This window comes from Musa acuminata, chromosome BXJ3-4 (genome assembly GCF_036884655.1).
Source record: "Musa acuminata AAA Group cultivar baxijiao chromosome BXJ3-4, Cavendish_Baxijiao_AAA, whole genome shotgun sequence".
Lineage (NCBI taxonomy): Eukaryota > Viridiplantae > Streptophyta > Magnoliopsida > Zingiberales > Musaceae > Musa > Musa acuminata.
In genome coordinates this window covers 23,713,143-23,734,759 of record NC_088352.1, presented here as the reverse complement: position 1 = coordinate 23,734,759, position 21,617 = coordinate 23,713,143, and the positions used below count along the sequence as shown (strand labels likewise).

Sequence of the window (21,617 nt, the reverse complement as noted above, 5' to 3'; positions counted from 1 at the left end):
GAAATATTTCTTAACAATGGTAATATGACAAATTTAAATAATGAATAACAAAAAGCTGATACATAATTTAAACATATGGATAATAGTAAGTACATATGGCTTAAAAAAGCATAATATTCTAGACATTAAAAATTCAGAATGAAACAGAAATAAAGATCCAATCCTAGTCATGGTGATTTGGAACTAACATAGACTAGCAAACCTTTCTGGTCAACATTTTTAGGCAACCAATATCCAGAAAACTAGTAAAACTGATATGGTGTTAAGTTACTTGAACTGTAGGAAACTGACAAGTAAAACTCATTCTATTTCCTTTTCCAATAATTAGACTGTGGTGAAAAAACTTTGCACTTATTTTTTAATGATATTTCAGAAAACCATATCATTCTCTAGAGAGAATTTTGGAACATAAAATATTGACTTCTCCTGAAAGTTAGAAATAATCAAGGTTCGCCATACCGATGTGTACCGCCCGGTACGGGCGGTACGTACCGGTCCGAGAGGCGACCGGTACGCGGACCGCCCTCTACCGGGCGGTACACCAAAAAAAGCTTGTATCGGGCGGTAACGGTCGAAATTTCGACCGTTACCGCCCGGTACCATTCGGTAACGGTCGATTTCGATCGTTACCGCCCGATACCACTCGGTAACGGTCGAAATCGATCGGTACCACTCGGTAACGGTCAAAATCGACCGTTACCACACTGTAAGCAGTGCTACAGTGCTCCAACGGTCAAATTGACCGTTGGAGCCATTTCTCCTCCTATTTAAACTAATCTTCTCTCCCCTATTTCATTATACTCTCTTAAACTCTCTCTCAAACATTTCTTTTCTCTCATAAACTCTATAAAACAACGATTTATGAATTCAATCGAGGTAAATTTGGGAAGATTAAGGGGAAGAACTTTCTAATCAAGAGGTATGTATTCGTTTTCTTTAATTAGAGAGTAATTAAGTTATTTAATGCTACGATTAGTTATTTTAATGATGATTTAATCAAAATTTGTTTGATTTTATATCAATTTAATGTCTTTAATACCTATTAGGGTATTTGTCATGTTTATAGTGGTGAAAGAGAAGTAATTAGTAAAAAAATTAACTCATCGTATAGTGGTGAAAGAGAAGTAATTAGTAAAAGAATATGAACAAATGCGACAAAGCATACATGATACAGACACAGAAAGAGACTCATCGTATTCACAGCCATCGTATTATGAAGAATCATATGGGCAACAACAGTATGGTGATAGTTGGTCATCCTTCTCTGAGCAACAGCATGATACAGAACAACACCAATATATGCCTCAAGAGCTGCCTCGGACAAATATGATTTATGACGATCAATCTACGATCAGTACCACATTGATGCATCAATGGCATACGGTGTATCAATACACTATGTCATGGGATCAATTTCATGATTGGGTCCAACAAACGTATCATATTGATATGTATCGGATCGAGGACCTCGATCCACCACCCGTGGAGGCCCGTCGTTCGTTTTGGTGGTAGAATTAACAATCAGGTATATCTAGATATATGATTATTTAATTTATTTGAATTTTAGAGTTTATATTGTAACAAAATAGTCTAACAATTCAACTGATTTTTCTATAGATATTTCAATCTATAACGAGCTGAAATACGAACCTCGAACAAGACTACCTCAAAGCCCGAAAAAGATATGTGATGCTATTTTTACCTAATTTACATTGATTTTGCTAAACTTATACTATTACTATATTTATTTGTAACTTGAAAACTCTATCCTAACTTTTTTTTTAATTTTCAGGTATTTTCGGAGGGATAAATCGGTGAAATCAGGTGTACCGAACGGTACACCTCGGTATACCGCTCGGTACGCCGTACCATACCATACCGAGCCAGCGTCGAAACGCCGGTACGGTACGGTTCGGCGAACCTTGGAAATAATTGTATACAATTTTCAATTTTCCTACCAAACAAGTATCAGGAGAATTTTTCCAAGTGAGAGCACTTTTTAAATGGATAATTGTGTGCAACAAAACATATACTAATTTCAATTCACTAAAATCAGACTACTCAAGGCATCAAATACCTTGATTGAGAATTTTTAGTTGAGACATGCTAATTAAGTAGACAAAAGTCTCAGAATTTAACATGCTTGCACACGTATTACAAGAAATCATAAACACATGCGACAAGATATTTAATATGGAAATCAGATGCAAATGCCTGCATCATAAATATGTTCACCTTCAACTATATTGTCATTGTTGGAAAACTGCCCACCCTCATCAGACAAGTACAAAAAAACAGAATTATTTACGAGGTTAACCAATGCCACAAGGCCTCCAAGACCAAATTGTGCAAGTAAGAAAAAGCCAGGAATAGGATAGTGCCACAGCCCAATAGTTTCCCAAATCACCATGTCCTGCATAAGTTTAAGACATGCTTGTTAGGTCTCATTAATATCACAGAGAAATAAATAAACAAGTGAATTACCTTCTGGATCTTTTTGTTAAGCAACGTGAATGCCACATTGAATACATATGTGCTAGTAGCCCAAAGAAGGATAAAAATTAGAAGCATCCCATTCAACCGGTGCAATTCGACCAAGGAGGGAAAGGAAAATAACACATAGCCAACATATGCCAGCAATCCAAAAGCACATATACTAGTGAAACTGAAGCTCCAAAAGGAAAGAGAAAATAACAACACCTGCCATTGTCAAATTCACAGTTTCAATAAACATATATAGAGGGTATAAGGTAATATTTAGTCAGCAAAAGAATCTACAGCCCAAGACACAAGCCATGATCTCCCAACTAATTGGGGTTGGCTACATGGCTACAAGAATCTAACAAAATGTGAGCCCAGTATCGATACAATACCATTTATTTCTATTATACTTCAAATTTTATTCAATGGTATAGACTATAGAGTAGTATAGATCCATATACTGCTCCAATATACCGATACCATAACAGTCAATAGGTTCCTGAAACCGATCTTGGACCAAGATTTAAATCCTTAGTTATTAAGAATTTCTTATGTCTAAATCTACTACCACACACTAGCATTCATAATTAATTCACATCATCTAACTGGCCTTAAAGTCTCCTTTGAAAATTTCTAATCCGTTTGAAATGGCTTTCTACAACAATTAAAAACAACATTTGAAATGGCTTTCTCACATATGTAAATATTTCTTACCATATCTTTTCTGTTAACTCTACACATCAATCTCAACATCCTCATCTTACCACAAACTTTTTGTACCCATTTATTGTGCAACCAATATAGGTTTTATACAACGCTCATGCTAGCATAAGGACAAATTGTAAGCTATATGCTAGTTAACTTTATATTCTGAATCATGCATTGACATGGAATGAGGATTACTCAAGGAAAGTACATTATGCTATATTCAGTTTTAATGTGATACTGATTGTGGGGCCTGTGGACTAACTGCTTGAGTTAAGAACCTGAGATTATTTTGGTTTTGTTGACACGATTACAGAACCAACATTCAATCATACTTTCAGAAAAGGGACTTAATGCTTATTTGATATAAGCCAGATGTCAATGATCCCTTGGTTAAATTTTAGTCCACTTAGCTTGGGAAGAGCTAAAAGATCAAAATGCCAACCTTAGAACACCCCCTGCTTGTAAGAATTGCATTAACCATTCTCCTAAATGTACGATAAAATATCAAAACAATTTCACTGTGGACAACGGAAGGAGCAAGATTTGCAATATCCCCCAGTACGGTTTGGAAGGAGCAAGGTTTGCAATATCCTTGCATTGAACTAGACCGTACACCTGGTACCAAACCTGTACCAAGCAGTACAGGCCCTGCACCACCTGATATGCTTGGTACAAAGACGATACTACTCGGTACAAGATGGTACAGACCAAGGTATGCAGTTTCTAATAATACCGCCCGTACCGGATGGTACGTACCGATCCGTCAACTGACCGGTACACAGACCGCCCGTTACCGGACGATATAAGAGTATATATATATATATATATACATATATATATATATATATATATACATATATATATATATATATTTTTTTTTTTTTTTTTTTTTTTTTTTTTTTTTTAAGGCGACGTCGCGTCGCCCGAAGAAGGATATATATATATATATATATACGAGGCGACGTCGCCCCGCCCGGGAGAAGAGAGAGGCAATGTCGCCGAATTTTATATATATATATATACCGAGCGGTATACCGCACGGTATACCACTTGGTATACTGTATCGTACCGTACCGAGCGAATGTCGAAACACCGGTATGGTATGATATTTCAAACCTTAGTACAGATTGTGTTTGACAGTTTCTCTTTCTTTCCGGCCTTTCTAGGATTTTTCAAAACTCAGTATATACCAACTTACTAACATTCAATATATTGATTCAAACCAATACAGCCTCGGTCCAAGCACGAACCGATGCACCAGTGTGCGAAATTACAAATCTTGGGTAAGACGATGGTTGTGTGCAAATTGTGACAAAAATTATATGCAAGAGAGAATAAAGAAGAATCTCAAAGAATGCAAGTTAACAAAAGGCCACGATACTTGATTATTTACTTCAAAAAATGTCTCCAACCAACATAACCTATAATGACTACAAAATAAAGGGAGTAGAAACCATTTAAATTCGCACAACAGAACAATTTGCTTCATATCTGACATCACCGAAACTAGAAGTGATTCATAAATAACCTTGCATGAAATTCCAGCAGGGGTTATCTCACTGATTAAATGCCCCTAAAATAAAAGCTAGAAAATGAAGAGACTAAATAGAGTGCTAGAAAGAACCTTTGAAAACTCTGGAGTGGAGTCAGAATTGCCTCTCTATATAGACATTGACAGAATATCTAAAGATAGATTGTGCAAGCTTTATCAAATAGGAATGATCAATGTTTTCTGCAAACAATTTTGCTAGGTTGCTTTACCAAGATTTGAGAAACCCATAGAAGACCCTCTGTGCTGGGTAGTATGCCATATACCAGTCCAACCATGGACCAGCACAGACCACCTAACATTAGTCAATATCAAGTGAACCAGCCCAGTCAGGTATTTTTCTCTAGTTTTCTTTGAATGGTACAGTCTTTAGATATATTTTGACCACAGCTGGGTTGATCCAGGTTCTAAGTCATGTATTTAGATATGTTGAAGAGTCAAACCAGTCTGAAAAGGAAGACATGTCCATGTTTACCCTGCCCCCCATTTTTCCATGGTCCTGTGGATTTTCTTTCTTTATTTTTCTTTGCTTCTTTGACGAGTATCCGTTGGTATACCATCAGTATATTGGTACCATAGTGGTCCCATCAAAGACTGAAGCAATTGTTGGTACCAAAATTTGATTTCTTGCTTTTCACTTAAGGCTAAAGAACAATGAAATCTTTAGAACCAACTCACAAGAGGAAACAGTATAAAGTTTCCAATAAAAAATGAAGCATATTGACCAGGAATTACCGGGAAACCATAAGTGAAGAAGTTGATACTGAAATTTCTGAAAACTGATCCTCTCAATAAAACATTTGTATGCTTTTTACCAGACCTGAAAATGGAAAAAAGATTGCAAAACATGGGTAGTATGGTCAAATGAAGAAGGATAAATTGCAATGCAAAATATTACAAAGACATGTCACGTACATTAAAATATAAGATTTTGGAGTCACACCTTATTTCCAGATACTATGTAGTATGTACAATAAGAACATTGCAATAAGAGCATCAATGTTTATGATGCAAATGATTTTGCCAAAATATCTTGACAAACTCCCAAAAAGACTCATGGCACATTAAATTCCCAAAGACACATGAAATATCTTGACAAACTCCCAAAGACTCATGGCACATCCCAAAAAGTATAAGAAGAAAACATCATTTCAAACCGCCTCTATAAAATGGTCATTCCACAAACTTAGCATACATGTAGGCGGTCTTGCTTCATTGTTTAAAAAAGGAGTTTAATGCTAGCCCCTACCAGTTACCGATAGACCATTATTCTGACATGGTACTATGTATCAACTATGATATCACCCTCTACCAATTGGCATTATTGTAGAAAATATAATAAAAAGGAAAACCTGTAGAAAATATATTCTGTTATCAATCAGCATATGTATTGTTGGCTTATAGCTGAAAATTGAGCTAGAGATGAAGACCAAAGAAGAGACAATTAAAGAATAAAGACTCCTGTTCTCTTCTCCTCTCCTCCCCCCTCTTCCTTTCACTGCACAGAATTGCAGTGAAAACTCTGTAAAAGAGTGACCAGTGTGGATCTTAAGATGTTAGGTCAACCTTGTCGACAATAAAAAAGGGTCAACAAAAGGAGGCTTTACCAAGGGTGGATCTAAGTAGAGTCAATATACGCAGCCTTACCCTTCCAAACATAGAAATCCTTTTCGCGACTTGGAACCTTAGTCACCTCAATGATAAAGGAGCAACCTTACAGTGGTCAGTCAACACCATAGGGGCTCTTTGTTAGGCCAATAATACCTACTTAACAACAAAAGTTAAAATCTTGCAGTTATACCTACTAAGGTAACCATACAAGGCAAAGGAGGAGGTGGCCGAGAAATGACATGGAGGAGGGAAAATAAATTGCAGGACAGAGAGAAAGGAAAGAGAGAGTGTGTGTGAGGAGAAAAAAGAGAAAAAACAAAATAAACATACAGTTGCCAAAAGCTGGAAAAATTTTGAAAAATATATAGATGTATCAAGTGGTAGGCTTACCTCTTGGTACCCCTGCTTTTCACAGTTAAGATAAGATCAAGGTAACCATAATGGACAGCAAGCCCAATATAAACTGAACCTGACCAAAAGTTGTAGTTGTGGGCATATTTCAAAAGGTTTGGTATGGTACGGCTGGTATTTACCGATCCAACTGTCGAACAATCCACTGACCCTAGACATACCACCCGGTTCAAGCATGGTACAAGCACAGTGTATTTCATGTCTACCAGGCGGACCACATTGCTAACTGATAGAACCAGGTTCTATCAATATTCGATTGTTAGCGACCTGTACCGATCAGTAACAGTTGGATTTGGGTCTTTTCTATTCATCCAACCATTGGGGCTCCTTTGTGGATATTTAAATATGCCTTCACCCTCTTCTCCTCCTATTTCATACTCAATCTCTTTCACAATCTCATTCTCAACCTCATTTTCTTGTTTTCTTGGCTAAAAGGTTTAGATCCCGAAACAATTAGGGAAGGTTGATTTGCATCTAAAGAGAAATTAAATCTCAAAATCTGATCCAAATTATCTTCAAATCAAAGTAATTCCAAACCTAACCTCTAAGTTAATTTCATGTAATTAGGTTAAGGAAAATATGCTTATTCTTGTGTGATTAGGGCTTATTCTTCCATCTAAATCTAATAAAGGACTAATTAGAGGTAATTAAGGGCTCATTCTAGTATGTTACTTCTTGTTTATTAGAAAATTAAGAGACAATTAAGGGCTTATTCTTCCATGTACACATGATTTAGGGCTGCGGTGTGCTGAAATCAATAAGTTCCAGTTCTAGAAGGATAATCCTAAACTGGCTTAATTGGGTTCATACTTCATAATGCAAAGAACTTGAGTGATCCTCTACCAGATGAGGTGGGGGACCCCCACATCCATCAAGTTTCATTACCAAGGCAATACAAGAAGAGGAACATGGGTCAGCGGAGAAGCAGCAGTTGGTGTCAAACCGTGGCCAGATTTCCAGCATTCAATCTACTAGTGGTCATGGCATATCACAGCAGAGTCGGACATCAACCAATCGTAGCAAGGGATCACAATAGAGTCAGACATCCACCTATTGCGGCAACGGAAAGGGACAAGCTTTGCAGTTGATTAATCATGTGGACATTGGACAAAAATTAGCATCATTGAGACACCTTCTCCCTCATGGTTCATGCTTCATGAGGTCCATGGAGATAGTAGCAGAATGACAATAATGTGTCAACCAATAGTTGCGACGATGATGACCAATCGGTTGTTCCCACTACTTAGAGTTGGGGTGGCACACGAACCAAGACCAATATTTTACAAATGTCGCCCAGGATACAAGGCACAAGCTCAAAAGTCCACACACCTCTTTTGTGACTACAAAGATTATAGGTGAAGCAAGGTTGTCAAACTTGCTTTCCTACCTATGATTGTAAAGTGATCAGAAACTTGAATCGTAGGATCAGATTGTAGAATCATTAGATCCTACAATTTATGCAAAATAAATTTTAAAATATATACATATACTTGTAGAAATTTATTTTTTTTTTTGTCAATATTTAGTAACTAGCATATGTTCTTAAGTTAATAATTGTATTTTTTTAAGTGAATGCATAATTCAATAGTATTCTCTCCTAATAGAATGAACAATAATTTATATTTTGTGCTTTTATTCAGATCTACAATGATTGGATTGGTCTCTCCACTTAAGCAACTCAACTCAAGAATGCTACTTGTTGAGCAAAAGTGCATATTTGTATTTGTTATGATATTTCTATTATAATGATTAAATAAATTTCAACTGAAGGACTTTTAAGCTATCAATATAATATTATGGTTTCTTTGGACTTGAACATTTGTATGATACAGATACATCTAACTAGGCGCTTGTCACATTTTTTTTTCATTTTTTTCTAAATACCAACAAATGCTTTATGATTTATTTTATTACACAATATGCTTAACATACAACAAAAAATATGCTTAAGAATAACAATTGCACAGCCACTGTATACAGTGGATCAAAATATATAATATTAATGTACTTTTAACCAAGGATTGCCTTTTCGGGTACCGAACCCATGTCGAGAATCTGTCAGACTGATACATAACAATCTGTACCAATGAACCAACACATGGTACGCCAGTGCATACCGGTGTTTCGATGAGGAAGAAAAAGATGGTAACGAAGAAGGGGTGATGGAGGAACAAAGGAGGAAGAAGGAAGAAGAGGAAGCAGTGGAGGAAGAAGAAGGTAGAAGAAGAAGAAAAAAGAGGAGAAGAAGCAGCAACAGAATACCTACGAAGCAACGGTAGCAGCAGTAGCAAGCAATAACATTGCAGCGGCAACGGTAGTGGCTCAATGGAAGCAGCAATGATGACAACAAAGGCATTGTACGCGAGAAGAGAGCTCACATTCGCAAGCCCTAATTTATTTTTTTCTTTTTTAACGCTGAGTTGGATAGGTGCCCACCACTTCTTTTTATTATTATTATTTTAACTGAACCATCCAAAACGGGGGTGGTCCATATAGCAACTCACACCCAGACTGATATGTACCACCCATCCTGTACCATTTTAAGCGGTACAATAGTCCTTGCTTTTAACATCAAAAGCTACACAGAAGATCAACATATACAACTATGACATCAATGTCATCTTTTCACTTGGTCAATCATCCAACAAATATATTAAGTTTGTTGCACCAACAGTGCACTGACAGCAAGTAATGAAGCGTTGCAGAGACAAAGGCATTGAGACTTTGGGACGGGAAGAGAGGAGAGAACAGGAGAGGGTAAGAGAGGGAAGGAGAGGAGAAGAGAGAATAGGAATAGGGAGGAGAGGAGGGAACAGGAGTGAGGAGAAGATAAGAGAAGAGAGGCAGGAGAGTCGAGGAGTGAAGAGTACAAGAGAGGGATCAGAATAGAGATCAGGAAAGAGGAGAGGAGAGAAGAGTGCCAGGGCTCGATAGAGGGGGAGGCCAAGAGAGGGAGGACACTTGTCAAGAAATAAGAAAGGAGGGAAGAGTATCAAGGCTTGGCCGAGGAGCACTAGAAGGGCTCAAGTCGACCGAGTTTACTAAGCCGACACGCAAGTTGACCCAAGTCAACTCAGATTCAATGACTGCGCCAACGGTAGCGGGAAAGGGAGCGGGAGTGTAAGGAGGCAGCAGTAGTGGGAACGAGAGCGGGAGCGGCGACAGCAGTATCGGCGAGCAGCGGCAGCGGGAACGGGAGCAGGAGCAGGAGTGGGAGCGGCGAGCGGCAACAACGGCGAGCAGTGAGCAGCGGCAGCGAGCAGCGACAGCGGGAGCGGGAGCGGGAGCGGGAGCGGGAGCAGGAGCGACGAGCAGCGGGAGCGGCGAGCGACGACGGTGACAGCGGCAGCGGTAGCGGTAGCGAGCAGCGTCAGCAGCGAGCAGTGGGAGTGGGAGCGGCAACGGCAACGAGCAGGGTTAGGGTTGGGTAGCAACAACTGATATCGATGCTCTAGTTGGTTCGATTGAACCAACTAAAGCACTGAAGACCGAACCAGACCTAAAACGCTGGTTCGGTCGCCTGGTTTAACCCAAGCGCTCGCCCAAAGCACCCAACGCCTGGGCTCGGGCGAGCGCCTGCGCTCGGATGAGTGCCCAGGCAACGCCTCTTTGAAGTGCGTCGCTTGGAAGTGAAGCGAGGCGCTCAGGCCTCGCCTCGCCTCGCCCGAGCGCCTTTTTAAATCACTGCTTATAGAAACACTTGGCATACAAACATGGGGGACCTAGCAGAGCTGCGTTGAGGGCAGCCAGCACGTGCGACCATTTGGGGGAAAACGAGCATGGAGATGTAGGGAAAAGGAATCGCTTAGAGGAGCGGACATCTAAGATTGGCATTCAGAGGAATGATCAACCTTTCGTGCAAGAGGCACCACGAGAATAAGCAAGCTTGGAAGAATGCGTAGCGCACAAAGGTTAAGATGGCTGAGTTTGAGCTACGGCTCAATGTTGACAACCATAATTGATGGTGTTCAAGGCAAGCGAGGCACTTGGTAAAGGATGAGACCATGCAAGGTTGAATCGGTTGCTCAACGATCGAAAGAATTGTGCAAAGCTCACAGAGGTGAGGGGAATTGCTAACTCGAAGAATTTGGTACTCATGCAAGGGCTTGTATGCGGACGATGGAATGTTCACGACTATCCCAAGGCGACCGAAACTCGACGCCATGGAGCATTGAAACTTTCTCTTCGGCATGAGAAGGATACGTCCATAGGAGGCTAAAGTGTGCAATGAGTTTAACATGTTGCTAGATCTTGAGTGGTGCAGCGGGGGCTGTATTGACGTGGAGTCGCAATCTAGCAAGTGCGTTTGCATGAGGCAAAATAATGCACAGTTTGTTCAACAAGTCGGAGTAGTCCAAGGGGATGGTGGTCTCCAAAGCTTTCAGAGGGAAGGAAACGAAGAGAGATGTTGCTCCAACGGGATAGATACCCAGGAGGGATAAGTCCCGACTCTCTAGAGGGAGAATCATGTGCAACAGACCGCACATGTTGAGGAGGAGTACCTCAAAAACAACAACACGGAAGTTCAATGGACCGAGTGAGCGGCGAGGAGTCGTCGCATGATCTCGCTTGAGAGAATGCATTGGTGGATGTATTGCGAGATCAAGTGGGGGAGCGACCCAAAGCAACACAAATGAAGGCACAGTTAGAGTCGATATAGAGGAGATCAGACTCAAGGGAGGGCTGACCCGTGGAATGGTAGGCGGGAGAGCCACCGTCAACTCAATGCAAAACGAGGAGCGAAGCAACTTGGGTATAACTTGGAGAAGTACCCAAGCCGCATGAAGGGAGCCAGCATAGAAGATGGAACATGGAGCGGAGGCATAGAGCTTTCCTTGGACATGGGTCAAGGACATGAACTCTTGCAGAGGCAAGAGCAGGATCATGTCGTTTCATGGGTCCTTCATTCGGATGGAGCGGTCTCATCTTGCATAGTGCTAAAGACGAATGGAGCTTCTGGGCATGCACCTTATCTCGGAGAAGCATTTGATGGAGGAACTAAAACGACTCAACTTGCAAGCAAAGTTGGGTTCAGAAGATCTTGGCACGGGGCAAGAGGACGTGGAGGCGGGTACTCTTGAAGAATATGCCACAGTGTCGCCATTTAAGTTGCCATGAAGGAAGCAGTGCGTAGTAGAGATTGTGCTGGTAGGGGTAGGGGCAGAGGCCCAGGATCTAGACAATGGTGCAATAATTTCACCGAAGTCGGTAGACTTCGGGAGCTACTAGGCGACGGACTGTCCTAGAGCGGTGCTTTGTCTAGGTGTGACTCGAGAGCGGGGGGCACGAGGGTCGATTGCTAAAGGAGCGAACAAAATCGAAGGTGGAAGAGACCCTACGATGTGTTGGCAGAGGCCACACAATGAGGTATCACAATTCGAGTTCATCCCATAAGGATCAAAATACAATGGAGATGTCACCAGGAGGCGACTTGATGCAGTGGATCGTGGTGGAACAATTCGTGGCAATGCGATACACACGAATCTAGTCCCGTGAGGGACTATATCATACGGAGGTAATGATCGGGAGCCACTGGCAGCTCCACTTCGGTGAACAACACGACGGCAAGAAGGGTGGACTAGAGGCGGGTCTTCCGTGCGTGCATCAAATTTTGCATCGGATAAAAGCTTTGGTCATCAGCATATAGGGGTTGTGTACCACCGAGGGAAAAGTTCGAATGCAAGTACCAGTGAGTCCCATGGGAGGGACTTGATCATGTAGAGGTATGATCAAAGCAGTTGGAGAGTTGGATTGCTCCAGAGCCAATATTCGCTTAAGGGAGCCTGGCAAGTCAGAGGACAAGGTCGAGTAAGCGAACGTTTCTACCAAGGAAGCTAAGAAGAAAAGAATCGGTGCAAATCCTACAACATGATGGCAGAGGCCATGCATGGGACTTGCAGTCTGTCTTTCCATCGACCAAGGGAAACTGCTTGGAGAACACAAAGGTATTGAAGTAGGGGGTCGAAACGGGCGAGGAAGCGGCGACGAATCCAGAGGGACTTAACTACCCAAAACAAAGCATCGGTTAGAATGAAGGTGGACTCGAAGGAGTGACACAGAGGTAGATCTACCGATTGTGAAGAAAATAGATGCAGATGCGAGGTGACGGATAATAGGGTCATGGGCATGGCAACGCCATGGTACCGCAGAGACGGGACTTCCGTGAAGTCATCGATCCCTTGCTCTCATGGAGGGAGAGTGCTTGGTCGTGAAAGGGGCCGAGGAGGTGGAGCATGCAGAGGCAAACTCCAAGTATCGAGACAAGGCTGAAAGTGAAGGACTTCGGGTCGTGCATTCTATCAAGATAGCCGAAAGTGAAGGACTTCGAGTCGTGCAAGAATGCACGACCAAAGAATGAAGCAGGCAGTACGCGGTGTCATACCTTTGCTACTCAGTGGAGTAGGCGGCAGGGTTAATGAAGAAGATGGTACAATCCCAGAGGTGACCAAAACTATTAGAGATTTACTCTAAGTTGGGGTGAAAACTTCCTGCATTCCAGAAGTTCGATGGCATTGAGAAGGTGAATCATAGTAGTTAACTCAATGCAAGGAGTGACACTTCGAGTGCTTCAGAAGTATGAGCAAAGAGCAGGCGAAGGTTAGTAACTAGCTCGATACATGGAGTACAACCCTTGAGGAGACGGGCGAAGTCAAATAACCATTGCATTCTCAACTCTTAAGAGAATGGGCGAAACCGAGCACCCCAGTTCTCTTATCTATCCAGCAGTGGAGCTCTACACAAGTTCAAAGACCCTTCGAAGATAATGGAAGACAATAGTTGTCAAATCCTCACCGATGGTGATTAGTGCTACTGAAAGTAGATTATCCACTTCATTTCCCAACAGAATGTCAATCGAAAGCGGAAGTGATGCGAATCTACTTGGAAGTGACAACTAAGTGAAAGAAGAGTCGATGGACAAATTTTGTGGAGGAAGGACCCAAAACTTCAAAAGTTTGCGAGGCGATGCTCGTTAAAGCTCCAACAAGCATCCACCCAGTTCAAGCAGCATGAGGCATTTGAGAGACTGGCGCATAGTAAGGATGGTCTTTTCCTTCATCTGATGGATCCGCAGGAACCAATAGGGATCAGCACAACTCAGCCAACCCCACACTAGAGTTAGAGTCATTGGCAAGTTGAAGTAGCATGACGGATCAAAAGTTCTACTCAACAACAACAGCGGAGAGCAACTGGGAGCCAAGAGGCGCATTGCAGCTAGAGCAAAAGATTGAAGATTTAGTGAAGGCGAGGAGTTGCAATGTCAACAAAGGCTTCGACGAGGACGTCGAAGGAATAAATGGGGGAGAATGTCACGGGCAAAATTCTAAACAAGATGTTTGATATAATACTTATGTATCTCCGTGTCTTTTGTTTCGTTCATGCTTTGCACAACATGCAGAGGAACGGTCGAAGGCTTAACAGCCCCATTTTAGTTGGGTTTGGTATCCATTTTAGGCTTGTAAATAAAGATTGTGTCATGTAGACACTTGTGAGAGATACTCGGTCTGTAGTAGACCATTTTGACCCTTTGTTGTGCAATCGTTCAGAGCTTGTAAAGTCTGTTTGTAATTTGCATTGTCTATGAAGTGTTTCCTGAAATGTTTGCTTGTGGATCCCGAGTAAGGCGCTTTCTCTAACCCGTTTTCAATTTTGTAGTCCCTAAGGGACCATGGGAGGTTTCGGGGAGGCTGATCTTTGCGGACGGACACGCAAGGGTTCACGGACGGACCTTAGGAAAAGTCCGTGATAGTATGTACCATACAGTTTCATTAAATCAAGAATCCCAATCCATTGGCCCATGACTCAGGTCAATCATTCTGGTGGTAAAAGCACTACAAGGGCTTTAATTTGGGGTACTAGACCTATACAAGTCATAGATGTACTAGTATTAGTCTAAACAAGTATATGTCTTCGTTTTACATCTTATTTATTGTTTTATAGTCTAGATTCAGTTTATAGCAAGGACTGCAGTACCGTGTCGACTGGTGCTGCTGGTCCAAGCTTGAAGTCCAGACCGATACATATCGATCGGTATGTTGGTACGCGTTAATCATATCAAAATTTAACTATATAATAAAAAAGAATACATACCTTTTAATTAAAGTAATCCTCCTCTAAATGATTTGTTATGAGTTTATCCTCCCAAATGAAGTACTGATCACCAAAGATCAGCTTTAATTAAGAAAGAAAGTGAGAATGTGTAAGAAATAGAGTGTGAGAAAGAGTTTTAGGAAGTTGTGATAGTGAGAGAGGGTGAAAGAGGGGAGGGAGAAGGTTTAAATCAGATTTCCAAGTAGCCCAACGGTCAAATTGACCATTGAATCATGATAAATCTCAGTCGTTGATTAATATCAATTGAAATCTGACCGTTACTGACCGGTACAGGTCGGCAACGATCAAATTCCAACTGTTACGACCCCTTGTATATACCGCTCGGCACAGGTCAGTTCGTGTCTCGGTCTTTTGTCGGACTAGTACATACCGCTCGTATTGTATCATTTCGGATGTTTCGTCAATCCTTGGTTTATAGTTATCTAATTTGATTGTATATAACCACAAAAAGGAGAAGAAAAATATTGGGCTAAAATAGGGTTTTTTTTTCATGAATTCCATTATTATTTTAGGATTTTTCCAAAATTCGATATGTATTGGATCCCACCTTGATTGGTACAATAACAATTCGCAAAATTTTTAACCATAGTATAGATTCACTTCAAAAAAATGTAAGGTGCTAATGAAGCACAAACATGTTGGACAAGGTGATACAATTAAAATGGGTGATGTGTGAAGAGATAGAGGAAGGGTGGGCTAAGACAAACTTATTATAAAGAACAATAAAAGACTCAATGGCACATAATATGACCACATTAATATATGCAGCCACATAAACCACATTTTAAAACCCTACAGATTATGCAAATTTACCAGTTTGAATGTATCACGAGCAAAAGAATATACATCTTTAATCTAATACTTGACATACCGAGATTCTCGGATGAAAAACGAATGCCTTGATGGTAGAAGTTGCTCCACCAAACTGTTATTCTTCATAGACATTATAAAATCCATTTCTTGCAAATCACACTTGACAGAAGACAACTACCACAAAATGCAGGAAAGGGAAGTGAAAGAATCAGATAGACAAAGAAACAAAAACATGCTTACAATAAACAAAAAGAGAACCTAATAACAGAATAATTTACCAGATGCATCAAATTAGCCATTCAAAAGTGCACAAATTGCTGCCACATAGGTAGTTTAGTTTTTCCTCTATCAATCGATAAAATTTGTTAATTCAAATTTCAAACCTTATATAAGTAAACAAGCAGGAATTTCCACAGTATCCAATTTTTCAGTTTAAGACATGATCTCGTCACCAAATACTTGGTAATTAAATTAATTGTTAATCAGTTTCAAGCAATCAAGAACATGTATTTTTCTTGCACATTAACTTTATTATTTGATAGAGTAGATTTGTTCCAGCAAACTGTTATCCTTGATTTTAATAATAACAAAGTTATTTAAGGCAAAGTTCATCATACCATAGTATATCGTTCGGCATGTTGGTACATACAAATCCGATAAGGGACCAGTATGAGCGATACATACCGGTTTATCGATATGCTCCACCATACCGTGTGTTGGTATATCGGTAATCGGTATGGTTCGGTACATACTGTACCAATGGCCAATCAATACACTGGTACGAACCAATAAGACAAATCATGATTTAAGGACTGTATAAAACTCGAAAGCTTTCCAGAATTTGCCATGATAAATAATGCTTCAATTATGTATCATTTACTAAAGTTAATAAAACTTGAGTGGAAAGAGTTGGTAGTTCAAACCAAGGTTTTTAATTTCGAATGATACCGCCTGTACCGGGCAGCACCGTCGATTGGGGCTGTTTCCGCCCCGTTACCATGTGAAATCGGTCAATGACGGTCGATTTCAACCGTCGCCACTCGTTACGGGGAGGTATAGCTGAGGGAGAAGGAAGAAGAGGGAGAAGAAAAGGGAGAACTTGGAGATCCGACGTTGCTCTCCTCGACGATCCTGATCCATCACCGCCCTCCCTCGTCGGACACCGCGGATGAGATGTCGCCTCCTCGTCTGAGGCGATGAGGCCTCAACGTCGTTGGTGACTTCTCCTCATCCGCACAAGGAGAAGAAGCCTCGGCGATGTCGTCAAGGCTTCGTGGGGAGAAGAAAACACTTCTCCCCACGTGGGGAGAAGAAAACGCTTCTCCCCATTGAGGTGACATCGCCTCGACAACGTCGCCTTTTTATTATTATTATTATTATTATTATTATTATTATTATTATTATTATTATTATTATTATTATTATTATTATTATTATTATTATTATTATTATTATTATTATTATTATATATATATACACACACACACACCGAGCAGTATGCTAGAGTGTACCGCTCGGAATACTCGTACCGTACCATACCGAGCTGAGCTCGATACTCCGGTACAGTACGAAATTGCAAACCTTAGTTCAAAGTTCAAACATAAGCAAATTAACCTATTTCAAGCGTGATCAATCAAATTCAACATGAAAAGTTATAATCATGTTTTATGATCATGTGTAACAAAAGCCAAAATCTGCTGACTCAAAGCAATACAATCATTCTTATTTACATTAAGTTACATTCTGAATTTGGCCCATCACACAGCTATAATCAGGAGTTGCCATGATGAATTTGAAGTGACTACCAAATAAATCAGTACTAACCTCCAAGATTAAACTATAATAAACTGATGGACTAGTGGAACATACTTTTGTTGTACATCATCAATAAGTTTGAACTTTTAAGTTGAATAAAACCACAAATTTGTAAAGAAACATCTAACATGGCCTGCAGAAACTACCAAAACCATTCCCATCCTGATCAGTGTTAAAAGCTCTAAGCGCTATAAGGCAGCAAGGCCTTGTATAGCAAAGTGCTAGGTGCTCACCATGACACTTGCCCGAAAAAGTAAGGCGCTTATCGTAAAAACACTATGAAAAGGTGAAAACATTATTATCGAAACAAATTTAAATCAAAATATGAGTTATATTATACATGCAAGATGTTACCACCAAAACATCAAATTAAATAATCAAAAAATATAATTATATTGGTTCATATCTAAATAACAAAAGAAAAACAATTCAAATATCAACCAGTCCTAGACTTTAATGATCACCGAAGGTCTATCACATTTGTCATCATCCTTCATGTTCTCTTCTTTTTCACCTAATCATGAAAACAACCTCTTTAAATATTTAAAGTTAAAGCTGCATACATTGACCCTCCCTATAGTCTACATTGGTGAGAGCCTCGTGCACTAGGTACACTTTTATTTTTTTTAATCTCTTCTTTTTCACCACAATCAACTTCCTCCTCTTCAACATTTCGTTGATGCCTTTGCACTCACCTTTAGACTTCTTGTTTGGTGGATCTCCTTTGATCACTGATGCTCTTACTATACATCACCTCAGGTCAAATTGTGATCATAAAAGAACAAATCATCTTCTGCATTTGACATGTTAACATCATCTCTCCACCCATCATATTAGTTTTCTTTTTTTTTTATCCACCAACCAGTATTTGAATCATTAATATCATTGTTCCGGAACAATGATATTAATACCTTTTTTTTTTTCCTCCACCAAACAGGAACAATGTTATTCCACAAGTCATGATGAAACAGTGTTTAATTGTTCTTAATATAAACCACACTATGTAGTCTTTAATGAACCAGCTGTTTTTCCTTTTATAAATATGTTGCATCAATATAAGATCTACTTAGCATTTATGGATTAGATAAATAATAAGAGACTCATGTATAGATAGTGTGTGGTATGCTTATTAGGCAGAAGCTTAGGCGAGACTCAGAGATATTTAATCATCTAGCTCCTCAACTGAAGCACTCGCCTAGTACCTAGTAAAACGCACCTTGTCTTTCCTTGTCTGAGCACCTAGGTGAGTGCCCAAATGCCTCTTGACAACATTGATTATTGTCATGATCAAACAAATTTAATACAAAAAAAGACTTCAATTGTCAAGGGACCATCAAAATTAGTTCAACGCCCCCATGAAACCATGGGATCCCACTAAGCTTCTGCCTTATTCCAATAGTTCTAGACTACATATGAACCAATTGGACCATTTCTGTCCAATCCTAGAGATCCTAGGTGATGCCACGCATCCTTTACAACAATCCAATTACATCATACGATTTTTTACCAGTCTAGATCAATTTCCTACCATAAAGAAAATAGGGGTAAAAAACTTCAATCCCATAGTTGATCCTGCCTAAAATCTAATCCTGATGCTAATCTTGAAACTGATCAAAAACACAATCTTGATCCAACAAAGGTTTTCCTCTATAGGCAAGAACATATAAATAGATTACAATAACATCAAATTAGAATATGTTCAAGGCATGAAGAAAATAGCATCAAAAAGAAGTAGCAAGATAAAGGGTGATAAGAGTAACAGTCAGATTCATATAAGAGTGAAGCTGGACATGGCTATATAAATGTCTCTTTAATATTTAAATACAGTTACCCAAAGTTTTGTGGACATGGTAACAATAGGGGTTATGGCCTAACTATATTTTTTAATATAGGATTGAATATACCAATATTAACATTTGTTATTTTATTTTTTATATGCAGTAATTTTTTTTTTATGCATCCTTGTTTTTCACATTAGCCTTAAAATATTCCAATATATGAAATGTGATTTATAGATTTCTATAGTTTCTTAATTATTTGTTTCATGTTATCAAAGATTTACATGATATTAACAATTCTATCTGCCTGAATCTTATTTGAATCTATGTCCTTTATATATCTAGTTTGTACTTGTATACCTCTTATGTAAATTTGGTTATAGAAATTAGTACTCGTTTGATACCTGTATCCGGACTTATATCCACTGATTAAAAGTAGATACAGGTATGACTTTTGAGTTGTCTAATCAGTATTCATTTTTTTTGTTCAGCCATATGCCTTATGTGATATTCAAATATTTGCCCTTACAAAACCACAAACCATATTTCCTAGATTGCTGATATCATAATTTTAAAATTTATTTAATCTTGATGGAAAATGGACATAGTTAATCTTGAAACATAAAAAGAACTGATTTCACCTGAACCTTCAAGATCCCCAGCCAATTTAAGAAGATAAAAAGGAGGAACAAAAGAATTAAGGCTATACAAGTTATGGTGAATAGGTCAGCATCTCCAGCAATATTGATGCCAAGACATAATGTTGGCTCAATGCTGTTTTCAATAAACCATCAGACAAGTATGTACTGGTTTGTACATTATTATTACCACTGATATACTTCAAAAAACTATTAAAATATTTTATTGTTTGAAACATTTTTGGTGCTTTGACTGTTTGATACACCGCTTTAGTCCCCAACAGCCCAACCATAGTAGTACCATAAGCAGGGAATACCACAAGACTTCATATCATAATTGATGCTATCCCATTAAGTTGTGTGACTTGTCAACACCATCACTTCTTACTGCAAGATTGTAGAAGCCAAACTGCTCAAGAACACACTCCCCAAAGAATATGCCTATTTTTTGTTTAAGCAATGGGCTATAAAATCTAAATTCTAAAACAACCAGAAAAATGAAAAGCTACAATAGACTTGAACCTTGCAAAAGATGACTATCCCAAGCTATGAAACCATGGCTCCAAACTTTCAGTTGTTCATATTTTGTCATATTACTTCTCTAGTTTCAAATGAATTAACAAATTTGTTTTTTCAACTTTTTATCACCATTGGCCATTATGATCAGATTATATGTGGATTCCTAGAATAGTCAGTAGGATATATATATGTACACACACACACACACACACACATATATATATGTATATGTATATATATGTATATATGTATGTATGTACATATGTATATGTATGTATGTACATATGTATATGTATGTATGTACATATGTACATATGTATGTATATACATATATATATATATATACACAAACACATACATATATATAATATCATGATTATCATAGAATACCATTGAATTATCTTAAATGGACTCATAAAAGTACAAACTAAAGAAACCTATTTTATGAATTCCAGCAAATACCACACTATTATAAAGATTCAGCAGATATAAAAAAATCTTTCACTTAATCCAACAGTGATCAGGACACAGACTTATACAGAAGAATTTTAAAAAGAAATTTGTGAATAGTGAAATGACCAAAAGAAGGTTAGGGATCTTAAAAACCATAGTCCCAATAAAAGTTACTAGCACCAAAAATATAACTATATGCAAATGAAGGCTGAAGACTAATAAAATCCTGAGACAATGAAACTATATAGTTAAATACCGTAAAATTTTGAAATTATTTTAAGCAAAAGATATTTAATATTTTAATTGTCATGTAGATGAATAAATTAAAAGTATGAAATAGACATTTAGTTTCATAATACCATAATCCTATAACACAGCAGATGCTAAAGAAGAAAAACATCCAGGTTCACTCAATCTTCAAATTGTGAATACAATAAAATTTTTTGCATTCATGAGTAAATTCATGAAAAATCAGAATGGACATCAAGTCAAATGCTTACCATGAAATAATATATTAGAAGGGAGACCGCAGAACAAAGTTCAGAACAATCTGATCTTCTGTTTATTTTGTATAGACCAACAAAATCAGCAAAGACAAGGAACATACTGGGAAAAACCACCGGAAGCTGGTAGATATAAATAATAAGAATACTGAAGCAAGCATATAATAGGAGAGGCCTCCACCACCTTTGAGTGTCGTAATTGATGGAAAACATCATGACATGAAAATTT

The 21,617-nt window shown here is 38.8% G+C and overlaps 1 protein-coding gene across 3 annotated transcripts in view; it reads right to left on the bottom strand.

Annotated features, from left to right (window-relative positions):
* Positions 1 to 21,617, bottom strand: part of LOC135634657 (piezo-type mechanosensitive ion channel homolog) — a 70,651-nt gene that overhangs the window by 29,233 nt on the left and 19,801 nt on the right. For all 3 annotated transcript variants that reach the window (XR_010495418.1, XM_065145122.1, XM_065145121.1), the window contains exons 6-10: positions 21,386 to 21,572; positions 15,741 to 15,856; positions 5,474 to 5,558; positions 2,485 to 2,700; positions 2,236 to 2,413 (exon numbers count right to left, since the gene is read on the bottom strand). Coding sequence is in view for 2 of the 3 variants with exons in the window: in XM_065145122.1 (XP_065001194.1) it covers positions 2,236 to 2,413; positions 2,485 to 2,700; positions 5,474 to 5,558; positions 15,741 to 15,856; positions 21,386 to 21,572 (782 nt within the window). In the remaining variant the exon portion in view is untranslated. The remainder of the gene's footprint in view (positions 1 to 2,235; positions 2,414 to 2,484; positions 2,701 to 5,473; positions 5,559 to 15,740; positions 15,857 to 21,385; positions 21,573 to 21,617) is intronic.